The 23,891-nt window shown below is 33.7% G+C and overlaps 1 protein-coding gene across 1 annotated transcript in view; it reads right to left on the bottom strand.

Annotated features, from left to right (window-relative positions):
* The window catches only part of CCSER1 (coiled-coil serine rich protein 1), a 1,325,280-nt gene that overhangs the window by 1,095,062 nt on the left and 206,327 nt on the right, over nucleotides 1–23,891 (bottom strand). Inside the window, exon 5 of the mRNA XM_004389012.1 lies at nucleotides 12,032–12,152. Within this exon, the coding sequence (XP_004389069.1) occupies nucleotides 12,032–12,152 (121 nt within the window). The remainder of the gene's footprint in view (nucleotides 1–12,031; nucleotides 12,153–23,891) is intronic.

Here is a 23,891-nt window from a genome sequence, read left to right as displayed (position 1 = left end):
AGGCCCAGTGATCTGCTTCTGAAAGGTCACAGCCTTGAAAACCCTGTAGAGCAGTTCTACTCTGCACACATGGGGTTACTATGACTTGGAATCAACTCAAGGGCAACTAACAACAACAATTCTGCCCTAAAAATTAAGGCTTGGAGCTTACTAACAAACCTCCCTTTAAAATTAGGGTGTGGGCAAGTGCGGAAAACAGCACAGACCTGGCCACTTTTGCATATTATTTTCATGAACATATATTTTAAAGACAGTCAACCATATTAAATTTACCCCACAAATTTTTGACCTATATAACAATCATTTGCTTTCACATGCGTAATTATTTTACATTTGTTATGACTTTGTTAATTTAAATACTTTCAATAATATTTTACAGTTAATAAATTCCTACTTCCATATTAAATTATTTATTTCATTGGATGGTTTTAATATTTTTAAAAAATATTTTTATTACTATGAAGTAACTGTGCTGTAATGATAAGTGGAAATACATGTTTGTAACATAATGCACAATAATAGTAATAAAATTTAAATACCAACATCATTGCTATATAACACTATATTAACAAAATTTTTATTGTTTTGGTAATATTTTTGAGCAAGAAGACAGAACAATGCTTAACATATATGCATTTAACAAGTTAGTTATTTTCCTGAACATTGAAGTTGAACCAATAAGTCACTTTAGTGCCAAATAAATACCTAATTTACAAGTATATACAATGGCTATTTTGAAAACAATATGTTTCCTACTGGTACAAAATGATCATAGATAGGCAAAATAGGTATAACATAAAAATATTAAATATGTTTCCTGAAGAAATATGTATTCTAAATTTCTGTCTCTCTATGTATGTGTACATATATACACACACACATATATTTAGTCTTTAACATCTTTTGAATTGGCTATCTACCACTTATAATCAGAAATCTATAGAGTTCTGATTAATACAAAAATACACATGAGCATCCTTGCTCTCTTGAAACACAAGTAATTTCTACTGTCATTAGAGGTCATACACTGTGTTAACAGTGGAAAGGTGGAACAGTAGAACTAGAACCAAACTTTGTCCTTACTGGTGCAACCCACACTATGCTCCATGAAGTTATCTTTCAACTCAACCAAGTTTCTGAAGATAGCTGATTAGAGAGCAGTGCGTTCAATACCAACTGGCAATATATTTATTTTGCTTTTTTCCTTTCATTTTGCTCTCAGTTCACTCTCCATGTTGCACCAAAGTCAGTACAGAATACTCTCCAGTGTCCCTGGGTCAACAAAGACCATTCAGAGCAAAAGATCTTATAATATTTTGCCACTTGCCCAGTCCATCATGGGCAGCTAGGTGAAAAATCATTTCTAGTATTAGGTAGTTTCTAATAACTTTTCCCTCCTACAGGTCAACTAAGGTATGAGAGAAAATGTGATCAATAATTGGGTACAGTAGATTTAACAATGCAGCCCTTGTTGTTTAATTTTTTTCTTAAATAAAGGAAAATGTATTTCTTCATGGCACATTAATCTTATGACCATAAAACTTCATCAAGTATTCAGTTTTAGATTTAAATGGTAGTCATTTACCATGAAAAATATTTTAAACTGCCAGGTAATTACTGATGTGAAATATATGGAGATGACATTAAATTTAAATCCTAAAATTGCTGTCTTTAATTTTAGCTAGTTGCTTCCTATTATATTTTTCCAACATTATCAGTTTTCTGAAAGTAAACTTTCATTCATTTTAAAATGTCTTCTACCTCATCTTATTTCTATTAAATGATACAGCATGTATACATTTCAATATAATGCAGTAATTTTTCAGTTTTGATTTTTTAGCTAAAAATTATATTTATCTTAAAATATGTGAATATCAAATGGGAAAATGAAAAATAAAGGAGCGATTATGCCTCTCGCATCTCTACATACACCCCCACTCAGAATGGGTAATCATATATAGGGTTATTTTCATAGTTATTTATAATGCTGTAGAAATAAAACCATAAGATAAAAAAAAGAATATCAACATATAAATTCTGTGAATCACATTAGTCTAATATAGAGTTTTAGCATTCACACACTTCACTTAGTCTTTGACATTATGCAATCAATCAGATTATAACGAGAAGGAACAAGAAAATAATAGAACATACTAAAACATGATGTGTTACTAAGAAAGGAAAAATGTTTAAATTTACATCTGGAATTTGGCAGGTTTTAGTTTTAGAGGCACAGGAGTCCACAGCTTGATGCAAACATAATAGAATGTTTTCTATACCACAAAAATATTTAAACATAGAGAAGTATTTTAAATTAAAAAAACAAAAACAAAACCCTTTGCCATCAAGTCGATTTCGACTCATAGCGACCCTACAGGACAGAGCAGAACTGCCCCATAGTTTCCAGTGAGTGCCTGGTGGATTCGAACTGCCGACCTTTTGGTTAGCAGATGTAGCTCTCAACCACTACACCATCAGGGTTTCCTTTTTAAGTTCACTAATGTTTAATTCTTATTGCTTATTTTAGCAAATGTTTTGAGATTATAAAACACAAAGATATGTTCAAACAACAATTTAGAATACTACAGTAAGAGTTGATGGAACTTTAGAAAGTATTTATTTGAAATGTTTCATTTTATAGGGAGAAAAGTAAGGAACACAGAAATCAAATGATTTTCTTAAGGTCAGACATTCAGTTTCTAAAATAACTGGGTCATGATCCCAGTTTTTATCTTTTAATGTTCTTCCCACTACATGGCATAGCTGCCTCTTTATTTACATTTAAAACATGTCAACAAGACCTTGACATTTTAGAACACTGTTTTCTAATTTCCTGATCCCACATAAGAAGGGATTACAATTTGATTCAATTTAATAAAAGCATAACAAACTGCTATATTTTAAAAATGTAATATTTGATAGAGAAGATAGGTCAAAATTTTTCAGGAATTCCAAAAGCACAGATGTATTTGTTATACTCAACCATCCTAACAGGGAATAACAACAACAAATAAAAGACAAAAACAATTTTCAGCAAGATTAAGAGAAAAAAATCATCCCTTGGATTAAATTATAACTGATATGGATTAATTTAAAAACATAGAAAATACACATAAAAATAATTCATATGAAAATATAGAAGCTTTTAAAATCTTTTGTCATACCTTAATTCTATTAGATTAAAAATATAAATGAGAAGTGTCCTGGTGGCACAGTGGTTAAGTGCTCAGCTGCTAACCTAAAGGTTGGTGGTTTGAACCCATCAGCCAATCCACTGGAGAAAGATATTGCACTGTGCTTCCGTAAAGATTTACGTCCTTGGAAACTATGGGGCAGTTCTACTCTGTCTCTATGAGTCACTATGTGTTGGAATTGACTCGATGGCAAGGGGTTTTCAGATAGCTCCACAATCTTGTGGTAATTGATCAAGTTAAAGTTAAAAGTATCTAGATTATTCTAACTATACTGTATTTTGAGTCACTGAATTATATTATGTGATAAAACGTGACATTTTAAATGCGTACACTAGTTGGGGGAAAAACCTCATCATTTCTTTCTTCCAGCTTATTTTTGTTATTTAAATTCCACCTTTTTTATTACTTGACAAAATATGTAATGTTAGCCTTACTGACATGAGCTTAGTCAAAGTTATTTTCTAAAAAAATGTACAAACAGTGAAACTAATCCTTCCTCCCAAAAACAGCCTCACAATAAGCTGGTACAACAAATGATGCTAGGGCAAAAACACTTAAAAAAACAATTTTGTTTTGTTCTTGGTTCATCTGAGGAGAAATATATGCGTAAATGAAGATGTGCTGATTGATTTTGATAACCAACAGTGAAGAATTTTGTCACTTAAGTTTTTCTATTTATTCTGTTGATCTGCAAATGCTAATCATCTTTAGCATTATTGGTTTATAATGACATCCATTTTTTTAGGTTGTAAAAGCCTATGAAAACAACTGAACATGAAAACAAAAATATGTATAGTGTGTTCAAAATTTAGTAATGTAACTGAAAAGAATACTTTTTTTTCCCTTTTTAGAGGGTCATATTGAACAAGTGACTTAATCTCTGTGTCCTTCATTTCCTCAGATAATAATAACCTGAGATAATAATGGCACCAAACTCATAAGACTGTTGTAAGGTTTAAATGGGTTCATATCTGCAAAGCTTAGAATAGTGCCTGACACATAATGTGAGCTAGATAAGTGTTATTGAATAAAAAATGTATTGTTTGAGACAATACATTTGTAAATTAAAAAATAATTCTCTAATACCTACAAGATACAAAATCATGTGGTAAGCATTTGAAATTAAAAAAACAAATTGATAGAAAATGTCCTCAAAAAATGCCTGTCCTTTATTGTCTGGTGAGAGACAGAGGAGAAAGTAGGCGATTATAGTTAGGTCTGATAAGTACGTGATAAACCAAAAAACAAACAAACAAACAAACTCATCGCCATCACGTACATGTGCTCAAACAGTACTATAGTAGCACCTCAGAGTCAATTAGCCTGTAAGTACCTTGATTTTTCCATCCATCACGGGATCCTTTAAGTTGAAGAGAGCTGAAACTATTAATGAATGTTTATTAGCGATTCCTCTACAAAGGAAAGAAGAAAGGTAGACTCTACCATTTTACAACAGGCTGTTTTGAACTTTTACTCACTAAACTATTCTGTGAGGTTTGTGTTGCTAACATTTGTTTACAAATAGAACTATGTCTCAGAAAAATAGAGACCTGCCTAGTCCCAGAGTTGGCATTCAGGTTCTTGGATTCTTCCTTCAGATATCTTTCTTTTCAACACTGTATGGCATCCTTCTACCATACTTATTCAATCTGTATGTGAAGCAAATAATCTGAGAAACTGGACTATATGAAGAAGAATGTGGCATCCGGATTGGTGAAAGACTCATTAACCTGCAATATGCAGATGACACAACCTTTCTTGTGGAAGGTGAAGAGGACTTGAAGCACGTACCAATAAAGATCAAAGACCATAGCTTTCAGTATGGATTACACCTCCAACATCAAGAAAACAAAAATCGTCACAACTGGATCAGTAAGCAACACAATGATAAATGGAGAAAAAATTGACATTGTCAAGGATTTCATTTTACTTGGATCCACAATCAACACCCATGGAAGCAGCAGTCAAGAAATCAAACGATGTATTGCACTGGGCAAATCTGCTGCAAAAGACCTCTTTCAAGTGTTCAAAAGCAAAGATGTCACTTTGAGGACTAAGGTGAGCCTGACCCAAGCCATGATATTTTCAATCACCTCATATGCATGTGAAAGCTGGACAATGAATAAGGAAGACTGAAGAATTGATGCCTTTGAATTATGGTGTTAGCGAAGAATATTGAATATACCATGGACTGCCAGAAGAACAAACAAGTCTGTCTTGGAAGAAATGCAGCCAGAGTGCTCCTTGGAAGCAAGGATGGTGAGACTGTGTCTCACGGACTTTCAACACGTTATCAGGAGGGACCAGTCCCTGGAGAAGGACATCATGCTTGGTAAAGCAGAGGGTCAGCAAAAAAGAGGAAGACCCTCAATGAGATGGAGTGACACAATGGCTGCAACAATGGGCTCAAAAATAGCAACGATCATGAAGATGGGGCAGGACCAACCAGTGTTTCATTCTGTTGTACACAGGGTCACTATGAGTCAAAGCCAACTCGAGGGCACCTAACAACAACAATGGCAAATTTGCTGTTTGGATAGATTTAATTGTAGTTAGTTATAAGTTAGTTCTTAAAACACACTGCATAATAATAAAACTGGTTGCCAACAATGTGCCAAGCATTGTGGCAGATGATGGCCATGAATTAGCATATTAACTCCTCAGAAGATGCAGATATTAGGCCTTAGCTCAGAATGTTTCACATGAGGTAACTTGCAGAAGCATAAGTAAGTTACCAAGGTCTGTCCCCTTTAAGAAGAGATTTAATCTGGGGAATATAACAGACAAAAGGAAAACACTACGAAACTGATTAAATTCCATGCAATATATTGGAATATTAATTATTCAAATATTAAATAGGTCAATACTAAAATATGAGCAGTAGCTATGCATTAATCTAACCAAATATTACTTTTAATTCAATAATGTCACACAACTATATACTGATGATTGATTCTACTTCCTAAATTATAATGTATTTTACCTCAAACATATTAAAAATAAGTAAATTCTCAAATATTTACTGATCATCTACTAGTGATTATTCTAAGAATTACAGAAGATAAAAAAAATCAGGCAATATTTGTGGTAAAAAGTACTCCATCTAAAGATGAAAAGAGATAACACTTCCTAAAAAAAAGGAGAGATAATCATATCACTAGTAGATAAACTGGAGATAATATCTAAAATTATAAATTCCATAGAACATAATTATCTAAATTATGTGTGTTATAGAGCTTTCTCCACTATCCTGACCCCAACTTCCTCATACACGCATTATTAAATATTATCTTTTATTGTTTTTCTAATATATGCCTGGCACTATTCTACCTATTTTACATTTAAATATTCAATACTTAAAACAACCTAACAAAGCAGATGCTATTGTCCTTATTTCACAGGTAAGGAAGCTTGATTTCAATAAGACTAATAACTTGCTCCATGTCATCTAGCCTCTAACCAGAGAAAATACATCAGATTTCAAACTTCTTGTTCTTTCTAGTAGTCTTTGCTAGCCCTCCTGGAAGGGGAAAAATAATAAATTAATATTGAGTAATATAGCATTTCTTTAAAGTGTTATTAGAAGATTTATGCTATTATCTGAATTACAGGATAAATTAAAGTATTTCTTTTATCTGAAATGATAATGTTTTCATAGGATGATGTTAGCAGGGACAGTTGAGAGTTAGCAACATGCTTTTTCTGTGCTTAAGAGCTACTTTCCCAAAAATAGTGATGTACCTGCAGTCTTTTTCAGCGATCTGATAAATTTGTTTTTATATTACACTATAAAGAGTACAACAGCATTGTTCTGCACTGGTGAACCAAAACACTTCAATCATCTTATCAGGTTGTCCCAATTCACCTGAAAAATCGCGTTTGTGTGTTCAATGTGCAAAGAACAAAGTCAAACCAGATGCAAATGTTACAATAGGATTTCTTGATTTGACAGGTTGACTGCACTAGAGACCAAATATTACGAGTCTCTAAGGAGCAATACACGGCACCAAGCCAAAATAACAATACTGTCAATCAAGAAGAATAGATTATAACATGTGAAGTCTGAGAACAACCAACTTCTTTAGGTTTTCCTTTTATTTTAATAAACCAATAAATGATGAGACCACATCTTTCAATCAGATAAATATACTATAAAACACAGAAGGATGAAGGCAATTAATTCTCTCATAAGTCATACCAATTGATGTAGCTTAACTGATGAAACACCAAGTCAGCTTCCCTTTCCTTCTCACCCTTGGCTGCTTCCCACACACACAGGGCTTGCAAGCCTGCAGGTGAATGCCCCAGAGGCCCTCTAAGCTCTGTCCGTCCCTCCCTTGATTGGCTGAGCAGCTCAGTGGGTTGTGGTTGTACAAGCCTAGACTGGGGAAAGGGGGAGGCCATTTGAGCAATCCAGAGTCCCACATATTTGAAAGAGTCCCTTCATGGTGCAAATCATTAACACATGTGGCTGCTAACTAAAAGGATGGAGGTTCAAGTCACCTGGAGGCACCTCAGAAGAAAGGCCTGGTAATCTACTTCTGAAAAATCAGTCATTGAAAGTCCTATGGAATGCAGTTCTTTTTTTTTTTTAATTTTGAACTAAATTTAAGAAAATATCTATTGTTCCTCCTAAATTACCACCCACTTTATTAACAAACACTCCCCAAATATTCACATATTCTCAATCACATATCCCCAAATGTATTTTCATAAAGCAATGTTGATATAACAGTAAACTTGACTCATCTTTAGACAATCCCATGCCTAATTAACATCTATACTTCACCCTGGACACATAGCATATCCTGCTTATATACTGTGATTTACCTTTTTATGTGCATGTTTCATCTCTTCACCTAGATTATGGCATCTGCAGAAACACATTAACTTACACATTCTTTCTCAAGTACAATGTTACATATACTGAAACCCATATACTGAGAAGATTATTCTAGTTCTTCTTAGCAAGAGATTTGCTGAGTTAGAGGGGGAATAATTACTTAAAGAAGTAATTTCATCCTGAATTGAGAGGAAATATTAGGTATCCATAGATAATGTCTCAATTTACACCATTCTACTGTCTTAGTATTATATTGGTGGGTTATCATTTTACACCTACTATTTTTTCCTAATGGGAAGTCCAAAATACACAAAACTGAAATCACACAGGGCTTTGGTAATTTCATCTATAACAATGTGATGTGGCTAAGTACCTAATATATTTGTTGTAAAAAATCATAAAATTTATATTTTCTTGCTTTCCTACTATGTTTCAGACAGTGCACTAACAGTTAGACAAAGTAACTTCTGCATTAAAAAGAAAAACAACCTGTAGTAAAGAACATTTCAGAAAACCTGCTCAAGCCCTGGATCTTTAACCATCAAGTTATACTGCCTCTCAAAATCACATCAGGGTAACGTAACATGAAATAAAATTAATCAGGTAAAAAAATCATTTAAAACAAGAAAGGATGATACACACATTGTGTTGTTAATATATTATTTCAATGTCTATAATTTAAATTTAACAAAGAAATTCTGAAATTTAAAACCAGTGTTAATAATATAACTACCTATATTGAACAGCCACTGCTTTGACTTCCAAGCACCTATCCTCGCCTTCTTTTATCAACATCACCCGCATTTCACATGTGGAATTGCCTTTCCCTCTCAACTCTTCCTCTGCTCCAGAGTTTGCCTTGTGACCTGGTTCTAGCCAATCACATCATCAAATACTCCTGGACAGAGCAACTGCTTCAGGACAATCATACCAAACAAGGTAAGTTAGTCAAAGCCAGTGACATTCAAATCAGAGGCTTTTTTTTTTTTTTTCTAGTTAATATAGTAACCATCTCTTTCCATTGGATTTGTTGATAAGATAAGAATTCATCCCAGTTACTACTGATGGAAGTAATGTCACCATACGAGGATCTTCCATGAAAAATGGAAACAAAAGACAGAAAAGCAAACCAAAGGGATGGAGATAGACTGTCCCTTGATAATATCATTTAAGTAGCAGATCCAAATATACTTAAGGAAAATTTTACCCCTAAACTTTTTAATTACAAGAATCAATAACCACCACCACCCTTGATTTTTCTGAAACCAGAGTTCAAATTAATCACTATATCTGTGCATTTACATTGTGTTCCTTCTATGTATTTACGACAGTAATTTAATTCTCAAAAAAATGGTGAGAGATATGTGCGACATATGTAACCTCCATTTACAGATGACCACTATTTGAATAAATTCATTAAGATTACAACTAAGGATGTATGTTAGAAAAATTTTAAGAAGTATGAGATGTATATGACTTCCTTGCCATTTCAAATGGAAAAAAGAATATAATAGAGACAGTAAACAAGTAATCAATAACTGAATGTGAGATGTTGGAAGGAAAATATACCAAAAATTTAAATAAAGAAAAATAACGGTAGTTTTACATAAATAAGGGGCCTTGGTGGTATAGAGGAAACCCTGGTGGTGCTCCCTGGAAACGCTATGAGGAGGTTCTACTCTGTCCTCTAGGGTCACTATGAGTTGGAATCAACTCAATGGCAATGGATTTGGTTTTTGGTTTTTTTTGATGGTGCAGTGGTTAAGTGCTCAGCTGCTAACTGAAAGGTTGGCAATTCAAACCCTCCAGGCACTCCGTGGCAGAAAGATGTGGCAGTCTGTTTCTATAAAGATTTACAGCCTTGGAAATCCTATGGGGCAGTTCTACTCTGTCCTATACAGTCCCTATGAGTCGGAATCGACTCGCCAGCAACGGGTTTGGTTTTTGGTTTTACATAAACACGGAAATCTGAAAGAATCAAACATTTAAGGAGGCTAGAGAAAATAATTTGGTTTTAGATACATATAATTAATGTGAGATTCTGGTAGGACACCTAGTTAGACAAGTAAGTTTAGTAACTAAGTATCAGACACATTGAGAAGAGCCTTCAGGAAAGGAAGTCATCTGTAAGTCATCTGTAACGCTGATAGTTGAAACTGTGACAGGGGAAAACACAACTGACACTTCTACAGATTGTTAGATTTCAGGTCCTTTACCAGTATCATCTCACAGAATACAATGACCTATAAGGGTGTGTGTGATTTCATCTTACTAAACAGATGAGGAAGGTAAAGTTGAAAGAAGTTAAATAAAATGTACACAATTCCAACTAATATGTAGCAGAGTTAAGATTTTAACCAGGTCTCGCCGACTCAAAAACACAAAAACAAAAACAAAACCTATACTCATACATTATTCTGTCTTCCCAGAGTGAATTAATAATATTGTTGAAGGGCAGTGTTTAAATAAAAAAGTAGATTTGGAGAATACAGAAGAGTTACATACGGAAACTAGGGTCACAGGCAGAAAATGGGTAGCCAGTTTAACAAACACTGCTTTAATATATATCCCAGAATAAAAAAGAATCAGTATTTATGAATTAGCTGAAGATTGTAAAAGTGACATTTTATGTAAGCAAATAACGCTATTCACCAATTTTGGTCAACTGGAAGATAATTAAAAAGAATTTAAAATTCAATTTACAAATATGTAGGCAACTTATGTAAACTCATATTGATTGCAGGAAAATACTTTTGAATTTTCTAATATAATTCAATTGGCAATATGAGATGTAATTTTTCTCCTATCAGTCAAAAAAAATGGCTTTTAGAATCTAAAAATTAGACTATATTAAGAGCAGTCAATTTTTTCACTTTTAGTGTATATTAAAATTGAATTACAATCATCACTTCTGATTTGGTTAGTATTTCTTTTCTCTATAATGAGAATATAAATACTGAATACTTTCATGCAACCAAATATATACATTGCTCCATTTGAATTCAACATTATTGAATATAATATCAAAGGATTTTTTAATTGATTTCACAAAGAGTATCAAGCACCATTATTCTCCAGGAAACTCTGTCCTCTCTGAGCTTATTATCCATACAAAAACATGCAAGAGACAAATAACTATGATGCAGTGTAACACAATGGGGAAAAGACAACAGATGCAGTAAGTTAACGCCCAGCTTGCTCAGAGGTGGTCAGCCAGCAATCCTTAGCACCACTTGTACCTGACCTACTCTCCAATCTGAGATTTTACAGCAGGTATAGAATCACTTTCACAGAAAAATCATCAGTATGTTTTTCCTTTTTATTTATTTAATACATAATCAAACATAATCCTAGTTTGATACTTCAAGTCTATGTATTTTACTTTTGTTACCATGAATTTAATTCTCAATTGTCTATTATAAGAATAAAAATTATCATTTACTTAATATAAGTTCGAATTTAAATGACAGCTTGAACTGTTTAAATGACAAAAATACATAAATATTAAATAGTGTATAGTTTTAATTTAGAATAAAAGCATTTAAAAATAAAATCTTTTCTCCCTTATAAAAATGCAAATGAAATTTAAGAAGTCTGTAATAATAAAAACTGATGACAGTTTACAAAAGCTTGGGACTATAAAATAAACAATAAAATAAACAATCCAAGAATAGTATACTCACAATCACGGTGTTAAGAAAAACAAGTACTTCAGTGTCCTTACCCATCTCCGTAAAATAAGGTAATGAAAAAGTGACACTAATGATACATGGTTTAAACACATGAAGTTAGGAGGCGAAAAAGTGATTCACTGTGGCAACTTAGAATAGACTGATTAAAAATAAAAGTTGTACAAAATGTATGTTTATTAACATGTCCTGTTAACATATTAATATTAACATATTCATTTTAAATCACAATTTCTGAGCAAAATAATCCTAACAGTTATAAAACTGATTTTGCAGGGCTCTGAAAAATTAAATGAATAACTTACTGTTTGGAAGGCTCAGGAAATTTTATTTCTTCTCTTTTCTTCATTTCTGTTGGTGGATCCATAGGAGTGAGAACGACAGCAGCACGTGAGACTACAGAGTGGTATGAATCCTCCCGAAAAACTGTTTTTTTTAAAGAAATAATTGTAAATGTCAAAATTATGTATCAACTATTCTCACTTACCTTTCCTCCTTTTTTAATTTTCAGTCAAATAAAAGAATTCAACCAAAACATTAATTATCATTAAATTATCCTTAATTATCATTTTCCACTCTAAGTCTTTCACTTACTAACTACAAGACCTTGGGTGATTTTTCTTTTTTTTAAGCCACACAGTGAAAAAAATGTTGTCAGTACTTTATAGTTCATTATATTAAAAGAAAAAGCTTTTCATTAAAGAATGGCATAAACACAGAAAAGTACACAAACCATATGCATACAGATAAATGAATCTTCACAACATGAATATGCCATTTAATCTGTATCCAGATCAATAAACAGTGCATTACAAGCACCCAAGAAACCCTTGTGGTGTCCCTTCCCAATCATTATTACAGCCTCCAGACATAACCACTATTATTACTTATATTACCACCCTAGGTGGCACAAACAGTTTGTGCTCAACTACTCACCTAAAGGTTAAGTGGTCGAACCCTCCCAGGATCACCTCAGAAGAAAGGTCTGGCAATCTGCTTCCATTAAGATTACAGCCATGAAAAACCTATGAAGCAGTTCTACTCTGTAACACATGGGGTGGCCATGAGTCAGCATCAACTCCATGGCAAAAAGTTTTGTTGTTTGTTTTTTTGCCATACATTAGTTTTGTCCCTTTGACCCTCATTTAAATGGAATAATACTCGTTTGTGTATGTACTCTTTGAAGTGTGGTTTATTTCAATCAATATATGTTTGTAAGGAAGACTCATTAACAACCTGTGATATGCAGATGACACAACCTTGCTGAAAGTGAAGAGGACTTGAAACACTTACTGATGAAGATCAAAGACTACAGCCTTCAGTATGGATTACATCTCGACATAAAGAAAACAAAAATCCTAACAACTGGACCAATAAGTAACATCATGATAAATGGAGAAAAGACTGAAGTTGTCAAGGATTTCATTTTACCTGGCTCCACAATCAACGCCCATGGATTCAGCAGTCAAGGAATCAAACGACGCATTGATTTAAAGTGTTAAATCATTTAAGTACATTTAAAGTCTTAAAAAACAAAGATGTCACTTTAAGGACTAAAGTGTGCCTAACCCAAGCCATGGTGTTTTCAGTCACCTCATATGCACGTGAAAGCTGGGCAATGAATAAGGAAGGCTGAAGAAGAATTGTTGCCTTTGAATTATGGTGTTGGCGAAGAATACTGAATATACCATGGACTGCAAGAAGAACAAATCTGTTTTGGAAGAAATACAACTAGAATGCCCCTTAGAAGCAAGGACGGTGAGAATTCATCTCACATACTTTGGACATGTTATCAGGAGGGATCTGTCCCTGTAGAAGGACATCATGCTTGGTAAAGTAGAGGGTCAGTGAAAAAGAGGAAGACCCTCAATGAGACGGACTCACACAGTGGCTGCAACAATGAGCTCAAGCATAACAAAGATTGTGAGGATGGTGCAGGACCAGATAGTGTTTCGTTCTGTTGTACATAGGGTTACTCTGAGTTGGAACTGACTCTACGTCACCTAACAACATGTTTATAAGATCTGTCCATGTGTAGCAGTAATTTGTTCATTTTTATAGCTATGAAATTTTCCATTGTATCAGAATACCACAATTTATTTATACATTCTATTGGAGATGGATACTAGGGTTGTTTTCAGTTTGGGGATATTTCAAAGCTGTACCTATAAACATTCTTATACATGCTTTTTTTTGATACGGAAATGGATTTCTGTTGGAAAAATAGCTAGAAACTGGAATTGTTCATAAGATATATTTGTAGGTTTGTATGTTCAGCTTTAGCAGATATCACCAGTTTTCCTAATTTATTGTACCAACTTGCATTCCCTTCAACAGATTGAGAGTCCCAGGTGTTCCATATCCTCATCAACACTTCTCTTTGCCAGATTTTTATTCTTAAAATTTAAGCTACTGTAATAACTTTCTATTGCTGCATAACAAATCATTACAAACTCAGCAGCTTAAAACAACACCCATTTATTATGTCACAGTTCAGTAGGTCAGAAATGCTAGCAGGTTCAGTTAAGTTCTCTGCTTAGAGCCTCACCAAGCCAAAGTCAAGGCTAGAAATCTGCTTACAAGCTCGCTCAAGTTGTTAGCAGAATTCAGTTCCTTGAGGATGAAGGCCTCAAGTCTCTGTCATCTTACTAGGTATTGGACAGGGAAAAACTCTCAGCTTTTATTAGTCACAGGTCATTAGCACCTGGCTCCTTTAATCTCAGCAATAGAGAACTTTACTCAAATCGAATCTGTCTCGTGCTTCCAGTCTCTCAGATATCCATTTCTGCTACCAGTCAAAGAAAACTCTCTGCTGAAAGGGCTCATGTGATTAGGATAGGCCTATTTATCTCATGCACAGGCTGGAAAACATGTAGTTGTGTTGTTTCCTTATTTCCCAGTGATAAATCCACACGACATTTTACAAAAATGAATACTGTAATCTAAAGAAGAAATTGGCCAAAAAATGGAAGTGCTGCAGGGAAATGAAAAGTGATAATGCTGGAAGTAAAATTTGAATTGAACATAAATGAAAGGCTGATAATTAATGATCTAAGTATCCACTCCAAAAACTAAAAAAAAAAAAAAAATTGCCATCAAATTGATTCCAACTCACGGCAATCCCATGTATGTCAGAGTAGAACTGTGCTCCATAGGGTTTTCAATGGCTGATTTTTCAGAAGTAGATTGCCAGGTCTTTCTTCTGAGATGACTCTGGGTAAACTTGAACCATAAACACTTCAGTTAGTAGCTGAGTGCTTAACAGTTTGTGTCACCGAGAGATTCCTTCAAGAACTAAAAATCTCGATGCTGTCAAGTCGATTCCGACTCCTAGTGACCCTATAGGGCGGAGTAGAACTGCCCCATAGGATTTTCAAGGAGCAGCTGTTGGATTCGGATTCGAACTGCCGACCTTTTGGTTAGCAGTCAAGCTCTTAACGACTGAACCACCAGGGATCCTCAAGAACTAAAGTTGGTGGGGGGGGGGGTACTTACAAATTAAATTCTCCAAATGTAGAAGAAAGCAAATAATAAAGATGAGAGATAACATTAATGAAAAATTTTAAAAAAGGTACAAGAGGAAATATATTTAAAGAAAAGTGGTTATTTTCAAAGACAAATAAAATTGATAGACTTCTGGTAAAGCTGATCAAGGAAAACAAAACAGAAGATACAAATCATCAATATCAGGAATGAAAATGAAAATCACCACAGTTCCTATAGAAAATATAAAGTTAGTAAGTTGATAAATTTTGCAATTTGAGTAAAATGGGAAACCAATATTAGTAAAACATAATTTATCAAAACTGAAGAAGAAATGGACTGACAAATACAAAAATAGAGAAAGCAAAAATTACCAATATTAGTAATGAAATAGGGGATATCACCACGAATCTTAGGTGTTGTTAATGGTCTTATACACTGATCTTTCTCATACTCTCATACTGTGATATCTACTCTTTGGAAAGCAGTTCAGCAACATGTATGAATATGCTTAACACTGTTTACATATTTTGATAAGTAATTTCACTTTTAGTTATCTACCCCAAGAATATGATTGGAGATTAGGGACACTCAGAAAACTCATAACCCAAATTAAATAAAAAAAAAAAAAATCCATGTAAGGGAATATTTTTCATGCACAAATCATTATTTTTGACTAAGTATATATGAAGTTAAAATATTCTAAAGAGTAAGTGCAGGAAAGCAAATATATATGATTTCACATTTCCATTAAAAATACAGTTAAGCAAACTAAAGGCAAACATATCAAAATTATTACAGGGGATAAAATTTGGGTTATTTAACAGTAAGTGATTCATTTTCTTCGGTATAGTTTTCAGTATGTTCTAAATTTCCTACAGTATCATTCCTTACTTTTATAAACAGAAAAAATGAAACATATATTAAAAAAGAGTCATTAGAGTAGATGATCAGATGTGTAGAATAGTGACATTAGCCACAAAACAATGGAACTTGTTGAAATTCCTTCTAGAAACTATTTTTCTGATTTACTCAGATTAAATTTTACTTTATTTGCTGACCTCACTCCCCTTACCCCCCAAAAATACACTTTAGAAGGCATTATAAGTGACTAATCTAGTTGGTTGTTCTAAAATTGTTAAAGAGATGATATCAACTCAGTGGATTCTCCTAGAATTAATATATTTACATATTACCAAGAGTTTTTAAATTTTAATCTAAGTGATTGATTCATAATGGCAACTTTGTTGTTGTTAGTAGCCTCAAAGTTGGCTCCAACTCGTGGTAACCTTATGTACCATCTTCATGTATGTTGGAGTACACTGTTGTGCCTATTGTGTCAATCCATCTCATTGAAGGTTTCCTTCATTTTTGTTGACCCTCTACCAACCATGATGTTCTTTTCTAGAAACTGGTCTTTCTTAATGATGGGTCCAAAGTAAGTAAGCCGAAGTCTTGCCATTCTCACTACTTAGGATTATAAAGACTCTGGTCTGAAGCAAGGATGCTCTCTGTACTTTCCTAATCACAACGCACACCAACTGTTCACTATTCAGACTGAACTCTCACGACAGGAGAAAAGCTATGGCTTTAAAAGAAAGCAGGGAGTGAAACAAATGCCAAATCTCAACCTTTAAATTAGTCACATTATTTAACTATATATACAAAGTTAGTTTTAATACTGTATGAAAAAATACTCACTTCTAAATTTTAAAAAGATGTATTTATGGGACAGCTGACAATTGTTTCATAATGTAACTTATAAAACATGAGCCCATGTCAAGGCATTGCATATTCAAGTAGGATTCCAGCATCTATGAGTTGAAAAATCAATGTTTTTCACTATTATTTCCAACCAAAGATGCAAATAATAATTTGAAGAATCAGCTTATAAATTTATATGCTAAATTTGCCCTTCTTTGAAAAAAATTGTTGCAAACATACTGCATGAAGTGCACAAAATTCCATCATAGGCTTCCATTACTAGGGAATGTCAGAGGAAAGCTGGCTGAGAAATTGAAGTCCCCATTTCTTTCTAGACAGACAGGGTCTTTCTGCTAAGATTGGGATCACTAATCAGGGCATGCTGAGAAGGTCGCCTGTGGAACTGCTAGAACTTCATGTGGGGAAATCAGCTGTCAGCAACCATCACTTAATACGAAAAGAACCATTCAAAAGTAAGAAACTGACATTTGAATACAAGATTAGGCAAACAGGGATTTAAAATGAGGAAAAATGTTTGATGGTAACAAGAATTTTTTATCCTAAGATTTGGTTCTAAGCACTACTCTCATATTTATTTCTAGGTATTTATAAGCATATGAACACAAAAAAGGTTAAATTTCTTGGTATTACTAAACCAGCAAATTGCAAAACATGTATGGGGCAGAGTAGAAATTGTTTCAGGTTTAAAACTGACTAGTCTGACTTGGGCATGTAACCTTTTATTACACCACAGAGAATATACTATTACATGAAATGGCATTCCATAATTACTGAATTTTCCAAAACATTTCTTTCAGATTCATAATAAACTGAAATACAAGACCCAAACAATATATTTATAATTTTACTAACTTTTGACAAAATTCTAATGATTTATTAAGTGAAGCATGTTTCTCTTTCATGCAAAATTTCAAACATTAAGACTACTGTAGGTGCTAAAGTACAGGTAACGTAAAAGCATCATGCACATCTACACATGAAGTCACCGTGCTGCCTCACCAGAATAGCTTACTATCAGTGAGAAAATTGTAAACTTAAAAGAGAAGAATTTGCTTTTGATGTGTAAAAGTGTCCACCTCCCTTTTTAACCCAGCAAAAAAGTAATTTATTTATTAAGCAAACACTTATATAATGTTTGTGCTAGGGAATGTCAGTTTTTATTAACTACAGATTTTCAGTTACTGTATTGTCCTTATCCCTCAAAAAATCCCATGGGATAAGTACAATTATCATCCTCATTGGACAGGTTAAAGAAAAAGTGAGACATATAGAGGCTAAGTAGCTAAATAATTTTTTTAAGGTAACTCAGGTTGGGAGCGGAAAAACCATAATTCAATTTGCCTCTAGTCCCCATGCTACTGACAATATGTTGATTCTCATTTAAATATAGTATATCAAGTGCTTTGACATAATAGAGTAAATTTAATAGCTTTTCTTTTTCAATTATTTTTTATTCAAGAATATTCTTACATCTGAATTCTTTATCAGAAGAAAATTGTATAACTGTTAAGTAATTTGCCTCAGAATATTATATAGCTTTTACTCATAGTACAAAGGCTTCATGTTCCAGTATCTGTCCTTCAAGATAATAGATAAGAACTGTTTTCCTATTGTTCTACGGGTGATGAGATGCCAGGTGTCAGGATGAAACCTACTATTATATACATTTGTATATAACAAAAGAATATATATAATTCAGAAAAATACATACTTTTCAAATTTATTTGTAGTCTGTTGCTGTTGTCTTTTCTTGTCCAGCACTGCTCTATGTGCTTGGAATACGTAAGTGAATATAAATGACAAAAATCCATGCCTCCATGGAATGTATATCTTCTAATGGAACAGACTCTCTAATCCTATTTACCTCTGTTTGCATTTGTTTTCACAACAGTGAAATATCTTCTTGAGTTATGAGGATTAAATGAGTTAATGCATGTAAAGTGCTTAGGATAATGCTGGGAAAACAGTAAGAGCTTTAAAAAAAAGTTAGTGAATATTATTTATAACTGGTTTGGATAGTTTTTTGATATGTCAACTTGGCTAAGCTACAGTCCCCAGTTATTCAAACGCTAATATAGGTGTTGCTGTGAAGTTATTTTGTAGATGTGATTAAAGTCTATAATCAGTTGTCTTTAAATAAACAAGACAAATTATCCTAGATTATAGGGACAGGCTAATTTAATCAGTTGAAAGGCTTTAAGAGCAGACTTTCAGCTTCTCTGAAGATAAAAATTCTGCCTGTTGATAGCAGCTTCAGTCCATGGCCAAAAGTTCCAGCCTGCCTTTCCTGAGGGTCTGCCCTATGAATTTCAGACTTGCCTAGCCAGCTCCAATAAACCTCTTAATAAAGATCTCCTACTGGTTTTGTTTCTCTGGTTGGCAGATACACTGATCAAACATGAAATTTTGGTATTAAATACTAACTTTGGTGGTATTTAAATGCTTCCTTTTAATTAGCATCCTTAATCCAGTACTTACACAAGGCTTTTCCAATAAATTAATATTACTCCAGAATTGAAAGAAAAATTGAAAAATAATCAGATAAGATACAAGTCATTGCATCATGACTATAAAAAATACACCTTTATCAAAAGCAGAAGTGTGGTATCTGTGATGCAAGCACACATCCTCATTCCATTAACAGCATTCACTAAGCTATACTATGTCCAGGCACTACAGTGTGTAAAGAAACTTACGAAGATAAAAGATGAAGTATTTGCGATAAAGGTACTTAAATGTAATGTGGAAATAATACCATATAAAAAGTGCTATCATAGAAACTAGTTAGGTGAAGTAATCGGTAAGGTTAGAGCAGAAGGATGGCTATTATCTGGTTCACCCCTGTGAACCTACCTAGCACACTGCTGGGAACAAAGCTGGTGCTTAACAAATATTTGTTTAATGCGTGAGAAATGGGGAAAAAATGATGTGAGCTATTGCGGAAAGAAAATATGCTAGCAAAGAATAGGGAAAAAGTGTGTGAAATGGCATTGATATGAAAAGGCGATACATATTGTGAGAAATGTAAATAATTCAATGTGGCTGGGGCCTAGAACAAGGAGTAAAAAGTTGAAGAAGATTGATTTGGAGCTATGCTATGGGTTACTGTCAGTACTTTAAAGCCCTGTTAAGCAACTCTAACACAATATTTGATCCTGATGGTAATGGTGATCCACTGTCAATCATTAAACAGGAAACAATATCATCAGCTTTATATTTTCTACAGAAAAACCTGGGTAGTATGTAAGTAGGGGAATAAGACTGCACAAGACTACTGGCAATACTGTTGAAATAAGTGAAGTGAGAGATGGTGAGGCCTTCTTAACTTTGCAAATGACAGTGGTTTGGAAAGCAGAGAAAAGATTCTAATGCCCAGTATTCAGATATTTTAACACTTCTATTTCAAACACATGGTTACGGCTTTTTTTATACTTGTTTGTCTACTTTATTAAAATCAAATGCACTTTTCAGTATATTTTAACAGAAATTAAGAGTAAATATATGGATGGATGAGGGAGAAGAACCGGTAAAAGAAGGAAGAAAGGAGTTTCAAATTAATCAGTAGGTGATTTAAATAACATATTTTAAAATATGGTGTGCAGTATGTTTGTACAACTATATCGTTTATGGATAATATCATCCGAAAAAGTATTTTTTAAAGATGCAAGGAATTTCATAAAAAGTATTAATATCCTAAAGTAAAAACTAGTTAGAGAAAAAAATATAGAGATAGATATGAAAATAACTATAACCTGGAAACTTGGACAAAACTATAAAATGTAAAAAGCAACTTTAAATTCAGGCTTATCTCACATGACCCAACTTCTGGTACTTTTGTTGCCGCATACCAATAGTAACCTTTCTCCTTTTAACACGTTTGGATAGTTATCAGGTTTATTAAATTTTTTTGTTCCTTGAAATTGCATGTTTTTAGCCTATTTAATCTCAATTTATTTCTTGCCTCACCTTCTGAATAGTTCTTTTCACAAATTTTTACATTGTGCAAATTTTTCTGGAACAAAATTGAAACCTCATCAGTGATAAAGAAAAAGAGAACAATGTAAAAATATAAACTCAGTTTGTATAGTTACCATTTTTATTACTACAATGCAAACACTTCGGTATATCTGGAGCAGGCAAAAATGTCTCCTTGGCACTTTCAATGTAAGCTGAAATAGCCAATGTCTTTCTTGAATGTTCAACATGAAATAAGCATTAAAAAGTCCTTCCTGACTACATAGCAAGAAATTTATGAGTCGAGTGTTATTTAATATTAATAAACAGAAAAATATTATTCAATAGCCATTAAACTATTATGTGACAAAGTCCCCATTAAGTTCTTCACCTTGAAAAATCCACCATAAATCATTTGAGCCCTCAACTCTAAACCATATAAGTGAAAGAATACAACCAGAATAGTCCTTAGAAGTGAGGTTGGTGAGACTTCAGTTAGCTTACTTGGACACATCATCAAAAAAGACCAATCACTAGAAGAGGTCATCATGTTTGTTAAAGTAAAAAGAAAAACTGTTGCCGTAGAGGTGATTCTGACTCATAGAGACCCTATAAAACAGAGAAGAACAGCCCCACAGGGTTTCCAAGGCGCGGCTGGTGGATTTGAACTCCCGACGATTTGGTTAGCAGCTGAGCACTTAACCCCTCGCCATCAGGGTTAAAGTACAGGGTCAGGAAAACAAAGGAAACCCTCAAGGAAATAGACTGACATAATCGTCATGCCAGTGGACTCAAACATACCAACGGTCATGAAGATAGCACAAGACCAGACAATGTTTCATTCTGTTATACATAAAGTCACCGTAAAGTGGAGCCAACCTGATGACAACTAACAATAACAAGTTTTTCTCTCGTTAGGCACTTGGAAGACTCTGTCAAGGTGGAGTTTTCCCTGCTGCAGTAAGTTTAATAAACTTAGTTTTACTTGATAAGCAGGGTTTTCTGGTGGTCTTTTGGGGACAGTTGACAGTTTTAGAGTTCAACACAGATCTAGTGGAGACCATTGATTGCTGTGGCTCAGTATCCTCGCCTGGTAAACGGGGTGCTCATCTGTGCCTCCTGCTCATGTTTCTCTTTGACTGGGACAGTAAATAAAGCCCTTGGTGGGTACGAGTGCTAATATCCTTTTACTAAGTTCCCAAACTTAATTTATTTTAGCTCTTAGAAATAAGGACATCCTCTTTTAGTGATATTTTCATTATCTGATCAGATTTTAAAAAGCATCCTTTATAGAAACCTGCCTTCCTGTCTTCCTGACTATTCTTTTTTCTTTTGTGAACAAACAGGCAAAGGATGGATATAGGTTCAATAAAACAGTACCTTAAGCCAGCACAGAGGAGTAACAAGTAAAATGTCTTGTTAAATCAACAGCCATCTATAAATTTATAGTCTTTTATGATATCTCTCTTCAGATTTTTTTTCAGTCCTTATGTTTTAAGAACATTAAAATCGGCCTAGAGACACCGATCAAAACTAATGAAAATTTTACTCAGCCCTGTCTTGCTCTGTCCGTAAGAGTTTAGTTTTGAGATAAGACTTCTCCAAACCTTCATCCTTCAGAGACTGAAGTTTTCTTGTGTCTGCTACTGGACACAGTCAATTATCATGTTTGGGGTACAGACACAAGGTGCAAAATCACCTTGATCAATCATTACTAGACCCTCGTAAGTTTATCCAATTCTTACTAGACCCTTGAAAGTTTGTCTCTTACATGCATTCACATTATGGCTCTAATGCAAGTGCTATCTTTCTCAAGGGTTAATTTCAACATGGTTAACATAGGCCACTTTGAAAAAATTTTATACGAACAAAATTGTTTATATCAGTGTGCTTTAGACCAAAAAAAGGGAGCAAAATTCTAAACTTTTAGTTGTTTGGATTTTTTTCTTGGTTTGAGAAAATCTACCAAAAAACCTCAGATCCCACAGTAACCCCTTTAAATGATTTCTTGGCTAAGGTGAAAAACTTAAAACTATCTCTATTTTAGATCCTCCCAAACTGTAACTTAATCCTAACTGCCTTTCCTCTTCTCTCTTCCCATGCTCCTTTATTAACTTTTGTGTTATGTTTTCTGACAACCACTACCCTTTTTCTCTAGTCAGAAAAAAAAAAAAAGAAAAAAAACCCTCACAAAGTTCAACTGCCTCTTAAAGTTAATGGGCCCTGAAAAAGAGCAAGTCCCTTGTAGTTAATTTTAAGCCCTGGTCTCAGTCTGAGCTAAGAGCGAATATTAAAGGCTTTCCAAAGCCTAGACAGAATTTCACAGAGACAGTTAAAATAGTTCTAGGAATATAAAATTAAGTGTTTCTGGATCCACATCAATTGGTTCATATGTCAGTAAATATCTCAGGAGAAAAAAAAAAGAATGAGAATACCAGATCTTTTTTTGGGGGGTGGGGGGAGATGGGGGAATAAGAGATCTTGAGGGTAAACTAAAATATTCCAAATTGAATAGGAGGAAAAAAAGAGGTTTTGCTCTGTTATAAATACAATAACCAAAATGATGTAGGAATGAAATTGGAAATACACAATACTTACCACTCAACACTTATTTTAAATGGATAAGTTAAAAGCATATATAATCATTGTTTTCATTTTCAATATGATTATATTGATCAATACATTATTTCATTAACTGCATTCTACCAAATGATAATGTTCATAATGATTTAGAATCAGAATGCACTCACTCTATTCTTTGACAGTAAGATAGATAGCAGAGACAGACAGATTGATAGGCAGGCAGGCAGACAGACAGATAGAGAGACAGACAGGGAATCTGTAACTGGCTTCTTTAATGACAACACCCATCTTGATTAATGTCAAGAAATGTCAAGAATGTTGATATACCACCAACTATTTTTTTTTCCTTCAGTAAATCTTTGTCTATTTATTACCTTTTTTTCTTTTTTTGAGATTATACTTTCTGACTTAGCCAGTGTA

This window comes from Trichechus manatus, unplaced genomic scaffold (assembly GCF_000243295.1).
Source record: "Trichechus manatus latirostris isolate Lorelei unplaced genomic scaffold, TriManLat1.0 scaffold00228, whole genome shotgun sequence".
Taxonomy (NCBI): Eukaryota; Metazoa; Chordata; class Mammalia; order Sirenia; family Trichechidae; genus Trichechus; species Trichechus manatus.
This window is presented reverse-complemented; position numbering and strand designations above follow the sequence as displayed.